The 18820-nt window shown below is 41.0% G+C and overlaps 1 protein-coding gene across 7 annotated transcripts in view; it reads right to left on the minus strand.

Moving 5' to 3' along the window:
- Window positions 1–18820, minus strand: part of LOC307041310 (metabotropic glutamate receptor 8-like) — a 162761-nt gene that overhangs the window by 60084 nt on the left and 83857 nt on the right. For all 7 annotated transcript variants that reach the window (XM_079684627.1, XM_079684628.1, XM_079684630.1 and 4 more), the window contains 4 exons: window positions 17859–17994; window positions 16138–16292; window positions 15151–15288; window positions 755–955 (listed from right to left, as the gene is read on the minus strand). In XM_079684627.1, coding sequence (XP_079540753.1) covers window positions 755–955; window positions 15151–15288; window positions 16138–16292; window positions 17859–17994 — 630 coding nt within the window. The remainder of the gene's footprint in view (window positions 1–754; window positions 956–15150; window positions 15289–16137; window positions 16293–17858; window positions 17995–18820) is intronic.

The raw sequence follows: 18820 nt of genomic DNA on the forward strand, positions 1-18820 counted from the left end.
AAACTCACAGCAAACCAAATGGCTCCATCACGAGATCTACAGTCCTGCTAAACCAATAATCCCACATCAAATGTTCTCATTAACTTGATTACAATCCCTCAACATAACATCTCTTCAGACTTTCAAAAAGGAAATGACAATGAAAATCATGATTAGCATTCGTTCTCTGTCACTTCTTTCTTTAAGGGGATCCCTCTCAATCACAAGGCCAATAACTTATTTACGTAACAAGCTTGAAATAGACCAGGGCTTCTCAAACTCCGGACCGAACTGCAAATCAATCCGGACCAAACCCATTATAAAAAACAAAAAGGCAGGCAAGTGCTTGGACCAGAAGGGGGGCCCCAAAGAGGGAAGATTAAGAAGCTCCATGGCAACGACATGCAGACACGCCCCATGCATAGCGCGCCGTAAGAAACTGCTTCTTAATTTCAGTTTTGTTGCTCCGCTCCGGTTTGGGGTGGGGGGGGGACCTTTAATAAAAAAGTTTGAGTACCCCTGAAATAGACCCTTCATATTTCCCCTTATTCAAAGCAATCTGTTTTAAGGGACTAGCTGCCGAAAAACCGAAATGTTACTTAATACACAGTTAAAGTAATACCTACAGTGTTAAAGGAGATTTAAAAAAGGAGACCTGAGAGAAAATAGTGAGCATAAGAAGCCTGTAGAGTTTAATTTGAAAAGCTACGGCCATACAGCGTAGATGAGTGAGGGAGAATGAGGATGAGGATGATGAAGCACCAGCAGTTCTCACCGTTGAAGGTGACGGCCCGGACGTGTGCCAGCAGCTCCTTGCCGTCGATGTTGGCCATGCGCGGGCAGAGGCCGGGGAATCCGGAGCAGAGCTCTCGGTGCATGTGGTGCAGAGCGTGGGCCATGGCGTACACGGCGTCCATCACGAACTGCACCTTCCCCTCCTGCTCGTAGGTGGAGTCACGGCCCACCTTCTCCAGCGCTGAAACACACACAGAGCGACGGTCAAACAGACTGTAAACACATTCAAACACGAGCTGGATTGAGATTGAAAGTAAATTCAAGGTTTCAAGGCTTTTGTTGTCATGTGTACAAAGCTACAGTGGAGTAATGAGAATGAAAAGCTTAGGTCACAGGCTCCTCCAACGGAGCAACACGATACAACAGATACAAAAAAAGTTAATACAATCAAATATAATAGAAACAGAATATAATAGAAACTGTGCAGAATAGTCTATATACAGTAATTGGAGTATTGATATATATGAGTTGCAAACAGATGAATGTTATGTATGTTATTTCAAAAGTTCAAACTCAATGAGTGTCTTGAGAGACTTTGAAAGCTTCAGAACAAGTATTGAGTGGATCTTGTGCTTCCAAAGTCAAATATGAAGTTATATTTTTAATCTGAAACCCCACATTCCCTTTCCTGTAGTGTGCCCTGTAGGTTCTAGTGCATGTAAGCGGTCTGCAAAGGCTAACATCAGAGGGAGTATCTCTCCCACACACCCCCCCACCTAAAACACCAAGCTTGAACTCCTTCATTTACTTCTTGAATTTAGTGAAATTACTCACGCCTCTTTTGGCTATTGGCATTTAAGCACTTTAAAAGCAAGTAAACATGTCACAGTAGAAGGGAAAATGATGAACCTTAACATTTGCAGAACGGGGCACCTTTAAAGTTCTTGGATGAAAAAATAAAAATGGCAGTATTTGCTCAATTTGAGACGAGAACAGCTCCATTTGCTGATGAATATTATGGAATATGATGGAAGGTTTATGATGTCAAAATTATCGCGTTAACAGCGGTAATTATTTTTTTGAATTAATTGCGTTAAAATATTTAACGCATATAACACATGCGCAGAATGGCCCGCCCCATACATCCCACCAGTGGCAGCGCCAGGGTATGGCTGGGGTAGGCTACACCCATACCAAGAAATGGCTCCACCATGAAAAATGATGTTAAAGTCAGCAAAAGTCCGCCAACTCGCGCCGAGAATTGCACAGACAGCAGTTAGTGAGATTGATTTTAGTAGGTTTTGTGCGTAATCTGAAATGCGTACCGTCACTTGTGTCACAAAGCGCATTTGCGTACCGACGTACTTGTGAAGCTTTTCCAGAAGGCGGTTAGATCGCCGGACGACAGAGTCGGTCTCCGTTTGCACAGACAGGGCTGCTGTTAACGTCGGTCTGTACAATGGAATTGTGCCAAAACTAAGCCAACCGGCTGCGGAGGGAGACTCCCCCCCTTCACTGGAGAACTGCGCTAAAACAGCTGATCACAACGTTCACACTCTGTGGTCACGAAGTACTCCACTAGCCACCCCCCCCCCCCCCCCCCACGGTTTGATGATTGATAGGTGTGTGGGCTGTCTTTCATTTTGACACACAGAACAATGTTATAATAAACATACTGTATGTTAAATGGATATATCCGCCTTCTTTCATTTATCTTTCCATTCCCACAACAATATACATAAAGAAATGGCATATTTTGGACATAGTTCGAATGGTGATTAATCATGATTAATTAATTTTTAAGCTGTGATTAATCTGATTAAAATCGTTTGACAGCCCTAATTATGATGTAAACAAAGGTTTATGATGTAAACAAAGGTTTATGTTAAAAGATTTTAAAAAGTGACCCAATGTGTCCCTATGCCACCCCTCTATCGAACACACCAGTCCTATAACAACCCATTCGTACACGTGGTTGACTCTTGAGGTAAAATCCCAAATCATTTCCGGGTTTTCGGACTCGTTCCTGCACCACACCATAGCTGTTGTGAATAGACGGACTAATTAATCATCATATTTATATTTTCTGCTTAATGAGGCACAAACACAACAGGCAACATCGAGAAGGCCTGAAGAACAGCGAGGCCTGTTAACAAACGTTCCTAAACTCAGAGTTTCGTCCTTGCCACCGGGCAGTAAAAAGGATTATGGGAATGTGAAATGAGCCTCGTTACGGAATAACTGACCCATTCATGTTAAAAAAACACATTTTGGCTCCGTCTCATTAGCTGTGATTAAATAACAGAGTGTCGAAGACGTCGTCACCTTTTATTTGAAAACTCTGGAAAGTCCTTTCCTAAAGATTTTTGCAGAGTAATTAGCGTTATTAGAGCTCACGCCGCCGGCTGCGAAAAGAGAGGAGGAAGAAACTAAGTGCCGGACTGGACCCTCCATCAACAGACAAGACCTTTCTGAATTAATAGGGGCTTAGAAATGAAATCCAATTTGATGTTAATAGCAGGCGGGCGGCGGGGGATCGGTCCGAAGGGAGGCATTTCTCCGGCAGTAAAGACTGATTACACGTCTGGACGGCGGTAATAAATGAGCCTCGGATGTCAAAGAACCGAGGCTGCAGATGATCGCTGCTCCCAGTAGATGATCAACCTCCTCAATATTTAAAGAATACATACTGTATGTTTGATCCTGGTGAAATTCAAATGGAGCCTGAATGCAGCGTTTTGAATTCCCAAGAAGCTCCGACTCAAAGAGGGTTTCACATCTGCTGGAGAACAGAGACGTTCGGAAACAAGCAGGTGTTCAATGCATGTTATTTACTGCACTGTTTCTCAAATAGAGGTACCTGTTCACCTTGGGATACTTTACAGTTCTAAGAGAGGTAGGTAAGAGTTTCTTTGGATGCTTGCTTGTAAGCGCTTTGAGCACCAGGAAAAGCGCTTTATAAATGTATTATTATTACTTCAAAAACAATTCAGTTCTGTGAATAATAATACTACGATGGAACTTGTTGTAAATAAACATCTTATATTCTATATTCCTGTTTTCAATCATTGCCTGGCATAAACAGTGGAGTGTTGCAACAAACACAATTATATTCATGTTTACTTTTGTTCAATGTGACAAGGAAGTCTGACTCAATGTGGAGTGACAGACAATTACCAGGAAAATAGAATTATGGCTGAATCGTCGCAGCAATACATCCATGTTTCCACTTAAAGCACATAATGGTCATTACCAGGTTCGTAATTGTATTTGATGCCTCTACTTTGACGTGTTTACATTTGGAATTGTTTATTTCTACTCGTTAATTTCTACTAATTTTTATCCTGCTGCAACGAAAACAATTCCCAATTTGGGATCAATAAAGTATATCTTATCTGTATGTTTACATGCTTTAATGTTCAAAAAGCTCTATTCACCCTCTGTCTGAAACCAGAGCCCAGTCTGCTCTGATTAGTTAGCTGGCTGGCTCTTTTGTGATTGGTCAACCGCTTAGAGATGTGCTGCCCCTTATCCTATTCCTATCGCCTACAATGTGTTGGAGCACTAGCCAATGGAAGCGCGAGGGTTACGTAGTGATGTCACTGTGTTAAGTAAGCAAACAAATTAATCTTATGGAAAGCATAATAGGGAATACAGTTAGAAGCTGATATATCCACCAATTGTTTTGAAGAAGGTTCCACACCAGCAATATGGTCAAACTTAAATTGTAACATTAACATCTCGAAAAACATCCAGTATTGCTTATTAAAGTACAAATAGACCAATAAGTCAAAACCAATAACACAAGTCCCAACAAGGCAATCAAGTGCAAGCCAAGGAACAGCAAAACAAATCCTAAAAAGCTAAAATATTGGTCACACTATTGAAATGAATTCTATATTTTCAGTTCCATTGTCGACTATTTACACATTTGTACAGAGACCACTTTGAGAATGATAAGGAAACAGCAGTTCCAAATAGCTACTTTATTTGAACGTAACATCTAAGTGAATTACTACGTATCTTCTCAGTGTTTTTAAGCAAAACGCTTATGAATTCATCAGCCTTAGATAACTTATGAATAAACATGAATCCTGAGAGGAGGGAGCAGCCTGTTGTAGACCTGAATGTCTGAAAGTTGATGGAGAAACAGAAACGCTGAGTGAGGCGAGACAGACAGCTCCATCACGGATGCTGGCATTTCAATTACACATCGCTTACACGTAAATGTAATTCCTTCTCGTTTTCACTTCGCTCTCTTTCTCTCTCGCAGGCATCCGTCTGTTTCAATTAGATTTGTAAATGAGATAAACGGCAAACTAATTACAGAGGTTACCCGTGATGGGATGAGTTCAAGAGAGACGAGCCTAGCTTTGGGGGCTCACACGCCAGAATACATTTACATGAATGGAGGTTTCTTTTCTCATTACTTCTGTTGTTTATCAGTAACGTCAGTCTGCGTCAGATTAATGATGATGTTGCTGCACGACGTTGAGTCATACAAACACGACAGAAATGTCTCAAACATTCATACATGCATCCGGCGTGAATGAAGACCGTGTGTTCAATTAGTTTTTCTGCTTAATGCTATGTTCAGAAAGTCATTTGCATAAACAGCGTGACGCATGGAAAACATTTAATCACTGAACATGAGAAGGAGTGACATAAATCATTTTAGCAGTCACTCCAAAGTCCATCAGCTCAACAATGAATCTTGTCCTTGACCTTTAGGTTCATTATTCAGACGGAAACATGCAACATCTGCATTTTATTCAGATTCTAATTTAAGTAAAAACAACTCTGAGTCAGACCTGAGTGAAGGTAATTGTTGTGTTTAAACTACAAGTAGGTCTCAAGTTTTGACTATGAAGTGCCAATTTAAGTCCAGAGGCACCATCAATAACCAAGTCAAGACTAACAAGGCCAAATTAAAAACAAGTCCTGAGTCAATATACAATTCAGGACTCAGAAATCTAAAGTCAAGACCAAGAAGATGGTCTAACAAGTCCCAATTGAAGACCAACCAATCATAACCTGTTCAGTCCCAAGTCAAGACCAAGTTAAAGAAGACAAGTCCTGAGTCAAGGTCAAACTCAAAAGTCATAGAGAGTTAGTCCCAAGTAAAACTCGAAGTTCAAAGCAACAATTCAACACCGGTAAATCCTAAATCAAGTCCCGAGTCTAAGAACAAGTCATGACAATCAGATAATGACTTGTAAGTCCCGAGTCGAGATCAAATTCACGGCTCACAAAGAACAACACGTCATGAATTCGTCCCAATTCAAGGACAAATCAAGACTATAAAATCCCAAGTCAAGGTCGCCAAGTAATTTCCTGTAAGTCCAAAATTCAAGGCCAAACTTAATAATAACAAAACGTCAAGACCAACCGATCATGACCTGGAGGTTCCAAGTCAAGACCAAGTTAAAGAAGACAAGTCCTGAGTCAAGGTCAAACTCAAAAGTCATAGAGAGTTAGTCCCGAGTAAAACTCAAAGTTCAAAGCAACAATTCAACACCGGTAAATCCTAAATGAAGTCCCGAGTCTAAGAACAAGTCATGACAATCAAATAATGACTTAATGATCAAACTCAGGACTCACAAAGAACAACACGTCATGAATTCGTCCCAATTCAAGGACAAGTCAAGACTATCAGATCCCAAGTCAAGGTCGCCAAGTAATTTCCTGTAAGTCCAAAATTCAAGGCCAAACTTAATAATAACAAAACGTCAAGACCAACCGATCATGACCTGGAGGTTCCAAGTCAAGACCAAGTTAAAGAAGACAAGTCCTGAGTCAAGGTCAAACTCAAAAGTCATAGAGAGTTAGTCCCAAGTAAAACTTGAAGTTCAAAGCAACAATTCAACACCGGTAAATCCTCAATCAAGTCCCAAGTCTAAGAACAAGTCATGACAATCAAATAATGACTTTTAAGTCCCGAGTCGAGATCAAATTCAGGACTCACAAAAAACAACACGTCATGAATTCGTCCCAATTCAAGGACAAGTCAAGACTATCAGATCCCAAGTCAAGGTCGCCGAGTAATTTCCTGTAAGTCCAAAATTCAAGGCCAAACTTAATAATAACAAAACGTCAAGACCAACCGATCATGACCTGGAGGTTCCAAGTCAAGACCAAGTTAAAGAAGACAAGTCCTGAGTCAAGGTCAAACTCAAAAGTCATAGAGAGTTAGTCCCAAGTAAAACTCGAAGTTCAAAGCAACAATTCAACACCGGTAAATCCTAAATCAAGTCCCAAGTCTAAGAACAAGTCATGACAATCAGATAATGACTTGTAAGTCCCGAGTCGAGATCAAATTCAGGGCTCACAAAGAACAACACGTCATGAATTCGTCCCAATTCAAGGACAAGTCAAGACTATCAGATCCCAAGTCAAGCTCGCCAAGTAATTTCCTGTAAGTCCAAAATTCAAGACCAGTAATAATAACAAAACGTCAAGACCAACCGATCATGACCTGGAGGTTCCAAGTCAAGACCAATTTCAAGGCCAACATGTTCCAATTCAAAACCAACAAGAGCCAAGTCATGACAGAAAAGTCCTGAGTCAAGTCCGAGTTAAAAAAACACAAGATCTAATTCAAGACAAGTTGACTGTCTGTTCCGAGTGTAAACCCGCCAATGCAAATTAAAGACTTACAAGTCTCGAGTAAAGATCAACTTTAAGACCACCGCGTTTCAATTCACCACCCAATTAATTCCAGTCAAGACCAACAAGTGACGACCTGTACGTTAAACAATTCAACACAAGTCCTGGATCAAGTCCAAAGCTAAGATTTAATAAGGAAAAGTTTAAGATTGTTAAGTCCAGGGACAGGTTTCAAGTCAAACCCGACAAGTCCAAACTCAACATGAACGGTCCTTTAATGGTTACGTTTTATAACAGAGCTGGAAAACAGCACGATTTTCCTTTGATGCTAAGTGTTTAAGGACACTGGTCAAACCTCATGATTGTGACGTGTTGTTTAATTGGTTTAAGGTCAGATTAAATGCGTTTATTTAAAAACCAGCAGCTTTTTTCTTGGTTGCTTTGAATCTGAGACCTAAAAGATTCAAAGACAGCCACTTTCTCCTTTTCAACTTTTTGACAAAGAAACACTTTGCGAAACGTTCCCAAAGTGCTGAACACTTAAGAGCTGCTCAATCTCTGACATTTCCCACGGATCATCTCTGCTCTAACAGATGAAAGGAAGACATCCGGCCTCTGTCGACATTACTTTTTCATCTGCTGACTTTTCGAAGCATAAATAAAAACTGTAGCACAAAGGTAATGAAAAAGTAGAACGTACACAAGAAAACACAAAGAGGCGTTCAAATGCAAATCAGGCCTTCATGTCCACTCAGTGTATTCACAGGGAAACTGCAACACGGAGGAATACAAAGGGAAGGGACAGGGTTGTAAAAAGGTGAGAGAAACAATGAGGCTCTTAACTCAGCAAACATCGCTCAACGAAGCAGAAGAAACAAATCAAATATTCATGTTCTCAAGTGAAACCGTGTTCGTGGAATCTCGGGGTGAAGGAACTGATCTTCAGAGTGGAAAACAAGCTTTCCCCTGAATAAAACAAACTCTATCTCCTCCTACCTCTCCTCTACGCTGCAAAACAAAGTGGAAGCTTTTAAAATGTGCATTACGCTAGGAATCAGAATCACAATACCTTTCTTTATTCGTCCCGCAGAGGAGGAAACTTAGCATTTGTAACAGCAAGAAAAGAGTAAGTAAGACAGCTTAATATTAATATTACTCCATGCATACAAGTATTAAAGATACTCAAGAAATACACGTCCTGTAACGGTGAACTTACACTACTCCAATAACAAACAACATCGTAAGAGCTTAACCGGTAACATATTGAAAGTTTGTCCTGAGCGTGGCGCTATAGGAAATCATATTTGGATTTAAAAATGAAAAAAAGGAATCCTGACTTCCAACCAAAAAAGCGATTCCTTAAAAGACCTTAAAATATCTTTTTTTAAGTTTAGTGCTGTTTTCAATATAAGTGTGAAGTTTATTTCACCTGTACTTGGTGTTTAACTGCAGCTTAGATTTTTTTATTCGATCTGTGAACTTCAATTGCGTCTTGGACTCAAGAAACAAAAAACACAGCATACTTTGCGTAACTCAATGTCAATTTCCACATTTTTGGTCAAAATTCACAACTCAGTCAAATCTGAAGTAACAGACATAACCAACTTAAGTTTTACAGCATAATACATTTACATAAATCTGCAATCATAGAAAAAAGAAAACCCTAAGACTCCAAAACTTGACGTTTTAAAGTTTTTCCGAACCAGAGTAATCTTGTGAGAAATGACGGTACATCCATGGGCACGTTGAAAACACGCTAACAGCTAAATCAGCTTACTTTTATCGGTGCCAAAAATATAGCCGTAAAAAAACGTTTGGCTCAAGTTGCATCCAACAACACTTACTCCATAGTATAACTAAACTTCCTGTTAACACCCTCGAAAACATTACAGAGACCTGTAGTTTGAGTATCCCCCTAATAGAAGCAAGACTTAGAACAGTAGACACAAAGCAATTGATTTTTCTTGTCTCTCACATAAGTATTAGTTGCATGTTTTGTAAATTCCTTTAAGGAGGGGACAGTCAGGGTTGCAAACTTGCCGACTCTTTGCGAGTTTGGAGCTAGTACTGCTAGATACTTCCTTGGAAAAGATTTGGAAACAATGGGCTGTTTTTTTTGGCTGAATAATAAAAAAATCTAACTTCTCCAATGATACTCAGGATGGCTTTAATAACAACTTACACACATTAAAAAAATATATTTTAAATATGAAAACGTTTAATTATAGAATTCTACTTACCGGTAATTGATATTTTTAGGGTTTTTGAAATGAAGGGATCTCAAGCTAGAATAATTACAAAATCTAACTTCTCCAATGACACTCAGGAAAGCTTTAATAACACCTTACACACATTTTGAAATATTTCAATATTAAGTTAAACAATTCTACTTAATTTATGTTTTTATGGGGGTCCGTGTCTGAAATTGAGGGATCTCGAGCTACCTTGATTTAAGGGTTAAATGAAAGGTTGATTGAAGAGATTTCTGAGTTCTTGCTTGTCAGGAGGGGATTATGACGTTAACATGTGAAAGATGGAAGAGGAGAATTGATTTTCTAATGGTGGGGAATCATTACAGTATTGGATTGCGTTAAAGCGACGCACTCTATCTGGCAGGAAACGAGGCGTCGACATTACCCCGAGCCGAGGGGCTGACGGAAAGTCGACCTCACACCTCAGGCCACTGCGTCTCATGGATGTTTAATTATCCTAATTAGCTACGGAGGCTCGTGTTGAGCGGCTTGGCTGCAGGTTGCATATTTACAGGACTACATTGAAACTGTCAACGGATGTTTACAACACACAGTAACATGCAGCATTTATAGCGTGCTTACAGGAAGCTATGAGGCAATAATTCATTCATCATTACATTATGCTACTGTAAGCTTTATACGGTGATAATTCGCAGCAGCTGAGCGGCAAATTTAAGAGATTTTACGTCACCTGAATTATGTTTTCGATCATTATAATGAGGTAAGTTTCTATTCAACATACGTGGCAAATTGTTTTTTGTGTACAAAATGTTCACTGACAATCAGCTTTACACAAACCAATTTGCATTTATGATTAAGATTCAGCGAAGATTGGTAAAATACAGTGTTGTTTAGTAAAATAAGTGCATTTATTGAAGCATACTAGGTACATTAAGTTCTGTACTTATGTTCAGTTTTTCCATTTCATGCTATTTTATGCTTTTACTCACACAATTCAAAAATAAAATTATACCGTCTCCCTCGGGATGAATATGATTCTTTCGTTTACCCCATTGTATTTATCTGGCAGTTTACTTTACTTGTACATTGAAAGCATAAAACACGCTTAAAAAAAACAACACAAATGTAATAGAAAGGAATAATTCAGCGGTTTCCAACTCTTCTGGCTTTTTATCCGTAAGGCTGTATTACATTAACCCTTGCTGCATTTCAAATGACTTATTTACATTTTCGCTTAAAATACATTTCTTCTCCCAACCTCTCACATGGTTTAAAGGTGGGGTAGGTAATTTAGAGAAACCGGCTCGATATACACTTTGTTATTTTCCATGGAATGCTCTTAACATCCCGATAGCAAGGAATATCTGAAGTGCTTTAACAAAAAATCCATTAAAAAATTTCATCTGTGGAAGCCGTGGCGCTGTAAAAAGCACGACCAATCATCTGAGCCGGCCCGGCTAAACTAACTGGATGGCCTACCTGCCTGTCAGCCTTCCATCTGTGCACAAACTTATCTCGTGCCCTCATTGGTCATGTGCGCGTTCGTGTGTGTTGGAGGAGGGGCTCTGTGAGGAAGTGGCAGATTTGTTCCGGCTGTGTATTTTCAAATTCTAGCGCACTCGAGCTGGTTTCTCCAAAAATTACCTACCCCACCTTTAAAGTAAATACATTTAGCATCTGCATTTAATCCAGAGTATAAGGAGCAGCGATGGGGATTAACATTTGTTTATTTCCACTTTTCTACTTCCATTACAGAGCTTGCATCCCTCTCTACAGCACCAAACTAAATATGCAACAACACACACATTTTTATCTGCTTCACACACACATGTTTTTATTTGCATTGGGAACCAGGTTTTTTATCATTACTTCTGGGGACCGCCCTTTCTAGAGGTCCCTTGTATGAACAACATGTGGTGCAAACATACACCCTCACACACATACTGTTTTTTGTTTGCATTGGAAACCACATTTATGATCATCACTTGTGGGGACCAGCGTTTCTAGATGTCAGACTCAAAAACAATATCAGGTAAATAAACTACAAAAAGACTGACACACAATATTTCTTATATGGATTTAGGACTACATTTTTTTATCATGTGTGGGTCCCACATACACAGATGGACAAAGACACACACACACACACACACACCTGACACCAGCACTGTATAGTAACTGCCCACTGAGATTACATTTCTAAAAACGAAATATGTGTGTGAGTTATATGATCAAAAAGGGATCTCACACACACACACACACACACACACACACACACACACACACACACACACACACACACACACACACACACACACACACACACACACACACACACACACACACACACACACACACACACACACACACACACACACACACACACACACACACACACACACACACACACACACACACACACACACACACACACACACACACACACACACACACACACACACACACACACACACACACACACACACACACACACACGCTGACTCAGCGGTGTGTGTGTGATGACGGTGCTGCAGATGTGGATCTCCCCCTGACAGCAACACACTGATCAAAGTGTTATCAGCAGCTATTCTCGGAGCGCTGACGCCGGTCTTCTGATGTTCCCCTTCTATCTGCTCGCCTGTATTTACCACCTTCCTCAAATCCTGTTTGGCGTGTCGGATATGTTTGTGGAGGATTTGGCCCTCGATGGCCTCGTGTTCTCCAGAGAAAGTCCTCCTGAATCGGGGGGGGGGGGGATTACATCCGGCTGCAGGTTCACTGCAGTCAGCACTGAGCGACTCAGAGAGGAGAACAATTCAAGATTCAGCAGCTCATCATTTACAAGTTGAGACCTGCATTCACTTTTAACAAGGTCAGAAGGAGAGGATTCAAAGCTTTATACTTGCTCAAGACATACAGCGCGGTTTCGGCCATGACAATCTTGAGGTTAAGCTCCTCCAACAATGCAACGTAAAATACACTTAAGACATAATATAGTGCTGTAAAACTACCTTTTGCTATTTGGAAACAAATGCAATATTCTGCTCTTAGTGTATACGTGCAACCGATTGAAAGTCAATGTTGAATTGTTGAATGAAACATTTTGTATTCAAACTGGACACAAACATTGTTTCTTTTATGTCTGTGGCTATATGGCATGCATCTGTTCACAATTTATTTTGTTATAATTAGAAAAACAAGCTTCCATCTTGTCATTTGAAGCCATGTTTTTTTATAGTGGCCACACGGCGGTACTACAACTTCTGTGTCAGTCTTTGACGACATTTGGCCCAAATAAAACTTTTCCCCGTTGACTTACATTGGGAAAGAGACTGTACATCAGCAGATCATTTTCAGCCCTTACTGTGGGCTTTTAAGAATACATGTTGCCAAAAGAGCAGAGCAGAAACCAGAGCCATTGACAGAACATTAACACTTCATTGTTCGTGCGGTTTGTATTTATTATTACCAGCCAATGCACACATGTTAGCTTTGAGCTTACAATAGGCCCACTTAATCTTTGTGCTTGTTCTCTGCCAGAGTCTTCCAGCGCTAAAAACTCAACAGAAACCCAGTGCTTTCTTTAATTTTCCTTCGTTTTTTTGTATATTTATGAAGTATATTCGTTAAACCCCGGGATAAGCTAGAGTTTTACACTGAAGTTGAACCGTTTTGACCTTTGTGTGACACATTCAGTGATCGCAAAGATATTTCTGCCTGGTTATTATTCTGGCTTCTTTCCTCCAAAGATATTTTTATTTCTGTTCTTGGCTGACTTTTTTTGGATGGTCGTGTGAAAGGTGATACATTTTCACTTTCCTTCTTACAATAACTTGTAAATCCGAGTGGAAAATGTAAAATTATTATAGACGCCTTTTCATATCCACTGTTACACTCGGCGTGATTCAGTAAATTCTGGATTAATTACAGAGGGAGGATGTCAGAGACGCTGTGTATCGAGGGGTCGAGCCCAAAAGTGATTATCCAGCGTGTTAATTGGCAGTCAGCAATCTGCTCATGAATATAAATGAAGGGAAGCGTTGGAGGGCCGCGTAAAGAAAACACACACTGCTGACCCTGAATAACCACAGTCTCAGGGTCTGTGGATTTTGACAGGAAGTGAGCGGCTATAAAGAGAAAGATAATTTAATTACTGTGATTATTTATGGTTGAAAGTAAATGTAGGGTATTTGGTTAACACAAGCTGAAGTGATTCAAAAGTTTTGTTCTACGACATAAAATACATCAATAAATACCCAACCGGTGAATTTAAAAACAGTGCTTGCTAACAAGTGTCTAAATCGTCAAACATTAGCCACCTTTAGCTTAGAGATGGTGACGTGAAGTCATGTGACCGCTCTGTAGTTTCTTTATAGCCCAACATTAACCACCTTTAGCTTAGCGGTGGTGACGTGAAGTCATGTGACCGTGCTGTAGTTCCTTTATAGACAAACATTAGCCACCTTTAGCTTAGCGGTGGTGACGTGAAGTCATGTGACCGTGCTGTAGTTCCTTTATAGCCAAACATTAGCCACCTTTAGCTTAGCGGTGAGGACGTGAAGTCATGTGACCGTGCTGTAGTTCCTTTATAGCCCAACATTAACCACCTTTAGCTTAGCGGTGGTGACGTGAAGTCATGTGACCGTGCTGTAGTTCCTTTATAGCCAAACATTAGCCACCTTTAGCTTAGCGGTGGTGACGTGAAGTCATGTGACCGTGCTGTAGTTCCTTTATAGCCCAACATTAACCACCTTTAGCTTAGCGGTGAGGACGTGAAGTCATGTGACCGTGCTGTAGTTCCTTTATAGCCAAACATTAGCCACCTTTAGCTTAGCGGTGGTGACGTGAAGTCATGTGACCGTGCTCTAGTTCCTTTATAGCTTACATTAGCCACCTTTAGCTTAGCGGTGGTGACGTGAAGTCATGTGACCGTGCTGTAGTTCCTTTATAGCCCAACATTAGCCACCTTTAGCTTAGCGGTGGTGACGTGAAGTCATGTGACCGCTCTGTAGTTTCTTTATAGCCCAACATTAGCCGCCTTTAGCTTAGCGGTGGTGACGTGAAGTCATGTGACCGTGCTCTAGTTCCTTTATAGCTTACATTAGCCTCCTTTAGCTTAGCGGTGGTGACGTGAAGTCATGTGACCGTGCTGTAGTTCCTTTATAGCCCAACATTAGCCACCTTTAGCTTAGCGGTGGTGACGTGAAGTCATGTGCCCGCTCTGTAGTTTCTTTATAGCCCAACATTAACCACCTTTAGCTTAGCGGTGGTGACGTGAAGTCATGTGACCGCTCTGTAGTTTCTTTATAGCCCAACATTAGCCGCCTTTAGCTTAGCGGTGGTGACGTGAAGTAATGTGACCGTGATGTAGTTCCTTTATAGCCCAACATTAGCCACCTTTAGCTTAGCGGTGGTGACGTGAAGTCATGTGACCGTGCTGTAGTTCCTCTATAGCCCAACATTAGCCACCTTTAGCTTAGCGGTGGTGACGTGAAGTCATGTTACCGTTCTGTAGTTCCTTTATAGTCGTTAGTTCTGTAGGGTGATTGATAGGCCTTATTCTGAACCACAAATAAGACCCAAATAAGCTACATAGAGAACATTAACTATTTCCTACCTGTGCACTTCTTTGGACTCCCCGGTCTCTTGCCATGTTGTCCAAGTTTGCAGACAAAGTTCTCCTCCCAGAACTCGGCGAACCAGACGTTCCTGCGGTTGTTGGACAGCGAGCGGCTCTTGAAGTACCGATCAAACGCTGTGGAAGAAACAAAACATTGTGTTATTACGCTGATGATCTCCTTCTAAATGTCCTCCTCTCCAAATATTTTTCTTTTTGTCTTCCTGGTTTGTTTTTGAAGACGGGGTCAAATCTGGCCCTCAACACATCCAATAACCTTTAGTTTTGCACAAGAAAGAAAAGGAGAAGATAGAGATGCAGAGAAAGAAGTGGGAAAGAGAAACATTTTGCTGCTATGGAACAAAATGTGTTTCATCTCTGACGTTGAGACGGTCAAAATAATAGTAAAAACATCAAACATTTAAAATGCATTGTGTTTCATATTGCTTTTTGATCTTCATTGATAGTTTGAAAGTTAATAGAGTGATGCAAGAATGAGTCCTCACACCCGGAAAGGACTTTTGCCACTTCCTGTTCCCTCGTCTGGAAGCCAATGGTTTTCTGAATGTGTTTTTGGATGCAAGCCTGAAATAAGGTCTGTGGTTGACACAAGCTGAGGAGATTTCAAAGTTTTGTTCCACGACATAAAATACGTCAGTAAACACCCCACTGGTGAAGTCATGTGACCGTGCTGTAGTTCCTTTATAGCCCAACATTAGCCACCTTTAGCTTAGAGGTGGTGACGTGAAGTCATGTGACCGTGCTGTAGTTCCTTTATAGCCCAACGTTAGCCACCTTTAGCTTAGCGGTGGTGACGTGAAGTCATGTGACCGTGCTGTAGTTCCTTTATAGCCCAACATTAGCCTCCTTTAGCTTAGCGGTGGTGTCGTGAAGTCATGTGACCGTGCTGCTTCATTCATAGTCCAACATTAGCCTTTTCATTCTTCTAAATGTCTTCCTCTCTTTGTGCTCTGCTTCCTGACTCACCGTCCACAGACACCCTCTTGGGGAGGATGGTGACGGCGCCCTCGGCCACTCGCTCCTGCTGCACCACAGGAGATATCTTAGACCCCCAGCTGTCAGACCCCACCCACAGGAAGTGACCCGTCAGGTTGTTGCGTTTCGCCGCATCCAGGATTCGCCTGCAGGGGAAACGGAGAGAGTTACTATCCGTTAAATATTAATGACATTTCTGTTCATATTTTATGAAACTGAGAGTCTACAACCATGTTACAGGCTGTTCTGAAACACAGCTGTGTTTTGAGTAATGGTGGGATTGAGAGAAGTACATTGAGTACAGTAAGATTTAGACATACGTGTTCATTTTACAAATAGGCTACTTCTATACTTTTCGTTTAATAAGCAATAAACTAAAGTCCAGATGTCTTTTGCTTAATTATTCATAAACCAAAGGACAGACATCTTGACTTTATGAAAACTGATAGCAGTCCAATGTTGTCGAGACATGTTATCCAATATGAACCTCATGCAGTGTCTTTCTTTCTATGTCAATTATTAAATTAAAGGTCAAACGAGATGGTCGTTTTCAGTCATCTCTTTTTCTCTGTGAGGTCTCAAGATTCTCTATGCGTGAGATTCAGAGCCTCAGATTAATACTGATATCTGTGTGTGTGTGTGTGTGTGTGTGTGTGTGTGTGTGTGTGTGTGTGTGTGTGTGTGTGTGTGCGTGTGCGTGTGTGTGTGTGTGTGTGTGTGTGTGGCTCCTAGTTCACTCAGATAATTGGAAGCTTGTTATCTTAAATCTGCACTCAACAGCCGGTGGATGAACTGATTGAGAATATCCAGACACAGAATTGTGTGTGTGTGTGTGTGTGTGTGTGTGTGTGTGTGTGTGTGTGTGTGTGTGTGTGTGTGTGTGTGTGTGTGTGTGTGTGTGTGTGTGTGTGTGTGTGTGTGTGTGTGTTGTTTTTAGTGGACGTTGACCTTCAGAAGATGAACAGATTATTTTTACAATTTATTTTCTAAATATGTCAATAAAACTGAACAACAGTAAGTACACATTTTTCTTGGAGTGAAATGGTAGAAATTGAATTACAAAAGTCTCCAGTCAAGCTCAAAATGAGAATGCTCACATGCTGATGTTACCATCACAGTGTAGCAGGTTAGATTTGCTCATTTGCACGAAACGGTGCTGAGCATGATGGGAATGTGATTACTTTCGCTGCTATTTAATCACAAGCACAGTAGAAATTAAGATGTCCGACTGATAAGTGTGCCAGATGAAAAAATGAAAGGATCAGTAAACAAATTTAAATTCACCCTAAGGGGGATAAAAAACATGTCTGCAGGAAAGTTTACAGGAACGCATTTAAAGTTGTTTACTCCAAAGGGGAAAGGTCAGAGATTCTCTAAAGTCTGTAGGCTTTAACTTCCTGGGAACAAGAATACAGAAACAACACATAATGAAAATCCATTCACCAATTCACAGTTGATGAGATATAGATAGATTTAGAAGTTTAAAAGTGTAAGAGCCACAAATACTGTTGGGCTACAAATACAGAACAATTTATTTTCATTTTGTTTAAAGTCTTTTACATTTCAAGCCTCGCCATGGCTCTTATATCATCATCTTTATACCGTACGATTTTGCAAAGTATGATCATTTGTGTTGAGAAGATTGACCAATTCACCTGTTTGTCATCTACAAACTTCGCAAAATCAAACTTGTGTGTGTGTGTATGTTTTACCGGATGTCGTCCTCGTTGGCGAACATGATGACGGCGCGAGCGTTGGGCGTCTCGATCAGACGCAGGATGATCTTGTCGAACTCGCCGGGTCTCGGCTCTCGAGGAATCTTTAGAGACTGAGCGATGCAAACCCCACCTGAGAGAGAAATGAAGAGAGACATTGAGTATTAAAAAAAGAGCAAGACTTATTGACAGTCGGATTAGTCAATATTCAAGTTGGAGAGCAACCAATCTGAGCTGGACGTCGTTCACGATCCACATGTCATATGGCACGGGTCGGCAATAGGCGGCCCGCGGGCCATTGGTGGCGCGCCAGCAATAATATTTGTCCGGCAAATTATTTTGAGAATAAAAATTAAAAAAAAAAAAACTTTTATATCGGACCGACAGTCACAAATATAGGCTATAATGTCCGAATAGAGGATCTACCTAAACCTGAAGAATGCTTATTGTACTTTTATCCATGTTGAGTGAATGACACACAGCACAGGCACAATCTGGCAGCGGGGTGCAATGAAGCTGATAGTGGATCAATAAGTAGGTGGACAGCGCGTGGTGCTGAAATAGCCAATATGCAGTTTGTGGTGTGAAAAAAATAACACCATCTCACTAAATCATTCAAACGTAATATTTACTTATATGCAGTGTTGGGACTAACGCGTTACAAAGTCCATTCACCACCACCAGGGTCAAGCTAAGCCACTCACCTTCAGACCGACCCAACTATCCATTCACTACCACCAGGGTCAAGCTAAGCCCCTCCCCTTCAGACAGACCCAACTATCCATTCACCACCACCAGGGTCAAGCTAAGCCACTCCCCTTCAGACCGACCCAACTATCCATTCACCACCACCAGGGTCAAGCTAAGCCCCTCCCCTTCAGACCGACCTCAACTATCCATTCACCACCACCAGGGTCAAGCTAAGCCACTCCCCTTCAGACGGACCCAACTATCCATTC

This window comes from Notothenia rossii (assembly GCF_949606895.1).
Source record: "Notothenia rossii genome assembly, chromosome: 5".
Taxonomy (NCBI): domain Eukaryota; kingdom Metazoa; phylum Chordata; class Actinopteri; order Perciformes; family Nototheniidae; genus Notothenia; species Notothenia rossii.